General features: G+C 37.6%; 1 protein-coding gene across 1 annotated transcript; it reads left to right on the forward strand.

The window, feature by feature from the left end:
* Nucleotides 1-381: 381 nt before the first annotated feature.
* LOC140364484 (T-cell surface glycoprotein CD3 zeta chain-like) lies at nucleotides 382-6,842 on the forward strand. Its single transcript, XM_072450634.1, has 8 exons — nucleotides 382-521; nucleotides 2,927-3,024; nucleotides 3,684-3,725; nucleotides 3,810-3,863; nucleotides 4,182-4,214; nucleotides 5,591-5,644; nucleotides 5,716-5,748; nucleotides 6,373-6,842. Exons 1-8 carry the CDS (start codon nucleotides 467-469, stop codon nucleotides 6,436-6,438), a joined length of 435 nt encoding a protein of 144 aa, XP_072306735.1. The 5' UTR covers nucleotides 382-466; the 3' UTR covers nucleotides 6,439-6,842.
* The last annotated feature ends 1,413 nt before the right edge of the window (nucleotides 6,843-8,255 follow it).

Below are 8,255 nucleotides of genomic sequence, written 5' to 3' on the forward strand. Positions count from 1 at the left end.
TCAAGCTTCTCCTCTGGCGAGGTTCTCAAATGTCCTTAGTTGTCTTCAGGTTGTTCAGACTTTAGTCCAGGTCTGTGGCTCTGTCGCTTCAGAACGGCTCCGTCCACAAACAAAGTGAGTCAACTCTTTTAATATTTCAAATTTGGTGTCATAAAACATTTTTTGTGTCTTTGGGATGCGTTCACACTTAACCACATCAAAATGGGCTCCGATTAGGATCTGAATTAGAGCAGGACTAAATTAAATGCCCATTGGGACGAAATTGGGCTCAATTTAGGACCAAATAAGGACGTGTGAACGCACCCAAACTGTGAGCACTGGAAAAAGCTCACAATAATAATACAAATAATTAAAATCATCCCTTCTTCTTTTTCCCAAGCTTGGCTCAAACTCCTGGAGGAGCATTACAAGATACTGCAGTTTTGGAGTATTTCTGTAGTATCTGTGTCGAACATCTGCAGTTGTGATGATGCGGAGGCCCTGTGTTCTGCTCCTCCTCTGCTCCATGCCTTTTTCTGCAGGTACACACTGTGTTAGACCTCGTTTAGACCTTTTTAGATCGTGTTTAGAGCTTGCTTGGCTCTTGTTTAGAGCTTGTTTAGAGCTTGTTTAGACCTTGTTTAGAGCTTGTTTAGAGCTTGTTTAGAGCTTGTTTAGAGCTTGTTTGGACCTTGTTCAGTCCTGGTCTGGTATTGAACAGAGGGTTTATGTGGGGGAAACCTCAAACAAAATGGCTGTTGCTGTGACACACGTTTGAGAAATCACTAGGGCTGCAACAAGTGAATCAATTAATCGCAACTAATCGATTATTGAAATAATTGTCACATAATTTAGTTATTTATTCATTTAACCAGTCTTTATATTGGCTCCAAAACCTGCCACGAGCTGATAAAAGAAGTTTTGTGATCAATAATGTGCAAAAAATGTGCAAATTTTGTGTTATTGGCAAAAACCCTTTTGTTGTCTGTGAACATTCTCCATCAGGATGTGCTCAAGCAGCTTCACTTTAGCTTCGTCTGGGTCCAATCTACTAAAACTCTCATAGTCACTTATTCACCTTTTGCGATCCAAAAAACATTTCGATTCATCGCTAGACTAATCGATTTGCTAAATATTTCTAGGTTGCAGCTCTAGAAATCATACAACAGAATAGACTACGGTTTGAGTTAAAATGTGTAAGTTAGGGTTTGTTTTACAGTAAAATATAAACAGAGAAGCTCATCTTTCAGAACCCGGTCTGATGACGCTAGCCATGATTTGATGTGATATTGCTCAATGTTTGGTAATCCATCCGTCATATCCCAGCGCAGACTCCATATACAGAGACACAACTTTGGTTAAGAGAAAAAGACTATTTTCAAGTTACGTTTTTGGGCATAAACTATATTTTTCAAGTTTATACAACCTAAAAAAACATAAAATGGCAGATATCAGCACCAATTACGAAGTGGCAGAAGCTGACGGAGAAACCTGGATGGAGTTGCAGAGTCTGTGTTATGCTCTGTTCACACTGCAGTTCAAATCCATTTTTTTTCATGACAATGTGAACAGGCTAAATTAGATTTTTTTTTTCAAATGCAACCCAGGCCACTTTTACGTGTGGAATTAAATCTAATCTTTTGCAAAGTGACATCGGTCTGAACAGGCAAAGCACATGTATCTGACTTCTTCTGCGCTGAAATGCTGCAGGAGACACTTTTTAAATGGGAAAAGACAGGATTAAACAGATATAACATTCAAACACCTGCCTAACAACAAAGCTCAAGTAAAGAAACATTTTTAAAAAACAGAATTGTTGTTGTTTTTTAAAGTGTGACATGGATAAAAGATAAAGATGGCCGTATAGTCTGTCTCATAATGTACAGGTTCAGGCTGCCCACGTATGACTGTGGTGAGTTTGTTGCTGATCGGTGGTTGTCATGCATCCTGTCCAGGGGCAGAATGACACAGGTGTGGCTGTCCTTCTGCTGGAAATGGTTTCAAATGCAGACGAGGGAACAACACAAATGGATAAAGCCAAAATCCACTATACTCCATCTGAAAGACCACCCTGTGCAGTCGTCCCAATTCTTGAAGCTTGAATGATACATCAATAAATTAACCCCAAAATGCTCAAAGGTTTTACTTCTTCAACTGTGTGATTATGTTCCTTCTCCTGTGAACATCCAGGGGAAAAACATTATCTGTGGAGGCAAAAGCATTTTGAGAAAACAGTCTGATAATTTGCGGATATAAAAAAGTTAAATGAAATAATAAAAACACTTCAGGTGCAGATTGGAAAATGTTTTCAGATGACGTTTCTATGTGACTTCCTGGTAGAACTTGAGCAGCAGATGTGACTTAGATAGAGGTAATTCCACAACTGCTTTACACAATTGCTTAACTGTCTGAAAAATGTGTCAGTTGCGTGTAAATTGCCTCTGAATTTTGTATGTCACATCACTTATTGATGACATAGACGGGGGGATTCTGTCGTAGAACTCAGCTCAACTTCCTGTAATATTAACCCTTTTCCACTTTTCTTGTCAAACTGCAGCTTGACTGATGTTAAAATGATAAATATTTACCACAGGGACTATCCCACCAAAACTAAAGTCGTCATTAGAAAATCATTAGAACCCATCATACGCACTTTAAAGGGCACAAGGCATAGAGTTGTTGATTTAACCAACAGAAAGTGAGAGAATCAGAGAAGTCAGACTTTACTCAGCTCTGTTCAGTTTTCTCACATTTATTATAAATGTTTAACTGACTTGAGCAGGTGTTTATCAGAAAAACAGTTTGTTTTCCAAAATTTGATCAAACAAATCCCCAAAAATATGTTAGTCCCTAGTATGGTTACTGTAGCAACTTGAAGAACATGATGAATCGGGCAATGACACAAAGCGTACTTTAATTTACATGACCTCTGACCTTTAACCCTCAGACGCCCTGTCCCTGTATGACCCCAAACTCTGCTTCATCCTCGATGGCGTCCTCGGACTCTACGGGCTCTTTATCACCGCCATGTTTGTGCGGGAGAAGGTACCAAACATACACATTTATTCTATTTATTTATTATGTATTACGGAGAACTAGATCTGATAAAACAAAAGTCGATACTCTTGTAGACTGGGGAGGTTTTATTCTCTGCCTCTGTTTTTACAACACTGTGTCTCAGATGTTTAATATGCATTTTAAAACTCCAGAAAAATCAGTATTGCAAAAGTGTATTGCCTTTCCTTGAATAACAACAAAACAAATGAATGAGCATACTGTCTGTTCTTGCGAGAAAGGCTTTGTTTTAATGACAAAAGTGTCCATTTCTAGGAGTGAAGTAAACCTGTTTTAACAAGTATAAAGTAAAGTAGAAATAAATCCTCGCTCAATTTACTCCCAACCGCGGCTGAAGAAGAATGAATCTTGTGGTGTTCTCCTAAATGTTTTTTTCTGTGTGAAATGAATGAAATATGCTGCTGTATCTAATCACCAATAACTATAGCTGAAATCCAATTATTACTATTATCATATCGTTGTTTACATGACATTACAATAATCTGCTAACTGCGAATATCAGATCAAGATATTTGGTCTGCATGTGAACATAGCCAGTGTCCCAATCACCAATGTGTGAAACCTTTGATACTTTTACATATTATTTTATTATTTTAATGCCTGATACAAATCTGATCGGTTTGTGTCAGTTTTTCAGAGCCAAAGTCAAGTCTGATAATAGTCTCAACCCCGTAAGTCTCATTATTGCTGATAGATAATAATATTTAACCGCCCAAATTTATAGTAATAAACAATGTATTTTTGTTTATTTCCAGGGTCGCAGAGGTCAGTCTGCTGGTGCAGGGCCGGATGCAGAGAGAGGACTGCGGGTCAGTTCATTTATACATAGAGCCTTTCAGTCTTTGTAAAGAAAAAGATTCCTGAATGGGGCAAAATATAAGTGAACATGATGTGATTTCAAAGGAGAAACTGGGATGAATCTCACAATATGAAAAATATAAACATAATGATGATAATAACATGAACACAGACTAATTATATTATTGACAGAGGGGAATAAATCATTATTTCTGAGGGGGAAAAAGACTGCACCTGATAATTCGCCTTCCACAAAACCGTAATAATCTTGTATCTGGTGATTTGATATTTTAACATAAATGACTTATTTTGTTGTGCTTCTTTTCCAGGCTCCTCCAGGCCAAGATGACTCTGTCTACACGGTAAACATCTCATCTGTTGTCATGGGCGTCGGACCCATTCATTAAGAACCTTTTGAAATGAAGCGATTTGGTCCCCCCACATTTCACTGCCTGCTCGTCACAACATGAAATCTGACCTCAACTTTGCTGTGGTTTCCCCATCAGATCTAACTGCCATTAAACCCGCTCAGTTTAACTCAACTCTGAGTTCCTGCTCTCCCTTTGCCTCCGCGCGCTCTCCGTGTTCTCCGTGTTCTCTCCGCGCGCTCTCCGTGTTCTCTCCGTGTTCTCTCCGCGCGCTCTCCGTGTTCTCTCCGTGTTCTCTCCGTGTTCTCTCCGTGTTCTCTCCGCGCGCTCTCCGTGTTCTCCGTGTTCTCTCCGTGTTCTCTCCGTGTTCTCTCCGTGTTCTCTCCGTGTTCTCTCCGCGCGCTCTCCGTGTTCTCTCCGTGTTCTCTCCGTGTTCTCTCCGTGTTCTCCGTGTTCTCCGCGCACTCCGCGCACCAGAGCAGAAGCAGCCGAGTTGCAGCGCTTGAAGTCAGTGCCCTGGAGGAAGCAGGGACACACGGTCTGACTTCTGGGAGACAGAAGAGATGTTTAGCTCTTTGAGAGTCTTTATTTCATCTCAATGTTCAGTGAACCTTTAAATACAAAAGGCGATATGTTATTTGTTATACTGCAGATTTGATCGTGGGTGGAACATTCTAAGCCAATAATATATCCAGAGACAAACAGACTGTGGACCCCGCCTGAAAAGATATAGTGCACATTTAAAAAAAGATGTGTCCTTTTTTTTGTTCTACTCAAAAGGCTCCAGAAGTCTGCACAGCTGTGCAATGTTTGAATTGAAATATAGGACTATTTTCCAAAATAGGCGTAACAATGTGCCTATGTGTAATATAATATGCAATGTATAATTAGTTGTGGAGTCTTTTAGACCAAATACTATGGTAAGACTAGTTTTAGACAAATAACCGGTAAGATTACTAAAAGACATGATTTTACTCACACTTCATCGAAAATTGTTTTTACCTTTTATTAAGAATATAAGTTTTTTTTTTTTTTAAGTTTTCTATAAGTTATCCGTTCTTTCCCTTCTGTACCTACTTTGCACTGTAACACTGAAATTTCCCCATTGCGTGGACAAATAAAGGCTCATCTTATCTTATCTTAAAACATGACCTGTTTTTTGCCAAAAATTCAAGTCGCCCAACTTTTTAAATTGCTGTGAAACTCATGCCTGATCCACTAGTTTAACCTTAGTTTAATTATGTATTTATTTTTGTTCTGGCTGAATAGACCGTTTAGAGTTTACTTTTTCTAAATATGTGTGTGATCTTAAGAATTTTTCAAATGGAAAAATGATCTTTTGTTCAGTTTAGTTGTTCTTTTTCACACAGGGCCTGAACAAACGTGGTGCGGACAGCGAGTACCGGGAGCTGCCCAGACGAGAAGTACGTCTCCAAAACATCAAACAAATATTTAACGAAAAAGTGTGTTTATATAATTCTGTTTTCATTTTCAGCAGAGGCAAAGGAAGAGTGAGCAAGTCTATCAGGTAAATATTACATTTTCTATTCTCATTTTCATTCCAAATATCCTAGTATTGATCCAGTATTTTTGTAGCTATAGAAGCTGAATTTTCACACAAATAACATTTATTTATTTTTAACATAATAAATCTGTTTAACTGTTAAAGATGTTCAATTTTATAATATTATATAATATTTTTATTTTTATTATAACCATATACCAAAATTATAATAAAAAAAAGATTTAAAATAAAAATAAAATGTCAAGTCAAATAAAAATTAGGCAAGAAATGGGTCAGAAAAATTAAATATATAATCATCACCAAAAATATTGCGCAATTATGGGTGAAAAAAGTGGTTATGAGTAAATCATAAAGACTTATGTTTCTACACGAGGAAGAGAAACTGAATAATGTGAATTTACACAAAAAAGGCAAATATCTGCCTTCGAGTTGTATTTGTCAGATTATATTTTGTTTACTTTACATGAAAAAAAATCCCTTGAAGTATCAGTTCTCTTATGGCGACTTTACCACCTGATAGTGCTACCATTTTTACCTGATAACAATAATCAACTTATGATAATTAACATACAGTTTCCATTTCCAAAAAAATATATTGATTTATTAGTTGTTGTTTTTCTTTTGCAGGGTCTGAGCTCAGCCACCAGAGACACCTATGACGCGCTGCACCTGCAGCAGTTCCCCTCCCGCTGATCTGCTCTATAGCGCTTAATACAGGCCATCACACGTCATTACATCCAGAGCCCCTGTGGGAGATATTTACAGGTTTAGTTTATTGTTGGCCACTGCCTGTGGGCCTGAGCACCAGCACATGATGTGTCTGTTTAAAATACTTCTGATTTACTCAATATTCACATGTTTTTATATAATTCTGAGAAAAGTTTCAACAGTCCTTCATTGTCAGGGCTCAGTTTCACAAATACCAAACATGTTTATGCTGTACTTAAATTCTGACAAATGTAATGTAAATAATTGTAAAATTAACTTGTGAAACTGAGCCCTATTTTTCCTGAGAATTCATCACTTTGTCAAAGCTTTAACCTGTTCTGTTTCTAAAATGTAAATTTTAGTTTACCCAATAAAAACATTAATGCTGACTCATTCAATTTCTCCAGCACTGAGGACAAACAGCTGCAACATCTCTGCAGCATAGACTGTGCAGTCACTGAAATGAAACAAACTGAACTGAAAAGGAGCGCATACTGTCAGTGAACCAAATCATCTTTATTTTATGTTTACAGACACGAATTTCACATTTTACATATTTCACTGCTTAAACAGAACATCAATTAAATCCCATTTATTTTTGAAACGCCCAAAATCCCCATAGCAGTTGCCTCGAAGGGGAGAGAGGCATCTGGCTGCAGACCAGATCCGACCTACACCAGGAGGCAGGAGGACCCTCACGTGACTTACCTTCATCCACATCCCCTCATGTAAAACAGATCATATGTTTATATCATCATGTAAATGTGTTTTAATCTAGTTGGGTGGTTATTTGACAAATATGTTAATCATTCCATGCTATTTATATCATTAAGAACAACAACTTCATCAAAAATCAAAGTGGTTGAAATCATGTTTTCTATGCACTCATCGATGACGACAAACTCCATGAAATAGTCTGCTGGCAACTTAATGAAGCTAATCATGAGCATTAAAGGTCAGATATTTGAGCCACAGAAGAACACAGAGTGTAGTTTCAGAGCTTCAGCCTAAATGAACAACAATCAACCCATTGCCTAGTAAATAAATAAGCTTTTAATCATATTTATGATCACATACGGGAGTTGATCCCGTTTGGAGATTTCCACTCGTGCCGTCAGAGCAAGTCGGGGTACATACCCGGGGTGCAATACAATATAATACAATACAATACAGTACAATAGATCCATGGGTGCACCGCGCTCAGACCAACGTATATCGACACGATCAGATCTGCCGATTATAATCAGTGGCGGAAATAGTTCTCAATTTCACATTTAGAGTAAAACGTAAAAGATGTTCAGACAGACTTTAAAATGTATTTAAGAGTCAAATGTATCAGAATCAGAATTACTTTTATTCATCTCAGGTAAAGTGTTTTAAATGAGCGTCTGCAACAGGCGGCACGTGGGTGAATTCTCTTGATAAAGAATTGTGCAGATTTCAACAAAGGCGATCAATCAGTAACTTAATTTCTATTCATATATTTGTGTTTGCACAAAGCTGTGACTTTAACTCTATTTCAAACGTGCTTAAAACAAAAGAAAAAAAATTCCAGTCCAGTTAAAAATGTAGTGGAGTAGCAAGTGGAATTCCTGCTCTAAAATTTGGTCAAGTAAAAGTAAAGTATCCACTGTAAAATGCTACTCAAATTAAGTACAGATATCTAAAAATGTTATTCAAGTACAACACTTTCGTACTTAGTCACGTTCCACCCCTGAATATCAGTCATATATCATATATATAATATCAGTATCTAAAGTCCACACTTTGCTGTTACAAGTGACACAGTTCTGTGGGGGCGT

The sequence above is a fragment of the Eucyclogobius newberryi genome, unplaced genomic scaffold (assembly GCF_026437365.1).
Source record: "Eucyclogobius newberryi isolate DKJ021-1_F unplaced genomic scaffold, fEucNew1.0.hap1 SCAF_1, whole genome shotgun sequence".
Taxonomy (NCBI): Eukaryota; Metazoa; Chordata; class Actinopteri; order Gobiiformes; family Gobiidae; genus Eucyclogobius; species Eucyclogobius newberryi.

Excerpts from the sequence above, each read along its gene's own strand:
- LOC140364484 (XM_072450634.1), top strand. The coding sequence starts at position 467 with ATGATGCGGAGGCCCTGTGTTCTGCTCCTCCTCTGCTCCATGCCTTTT. Across the intron at positions 3,726-3,809 it reads CTGATAATAGTCTCAACCCC|GGTCGCAGAGGTCAGTCTGC; the intron begins GTAAGTCTCATT and ends GTTTATTTCCAG. Across the intron at positions 5,645-5,715 it reads GGGAGCTGCCCAGACGAGAA|CAGAGGCAAAGGAAGAGTGA; the intron begins GTACGTCTCCAA and ends TTTCATTTTCAG.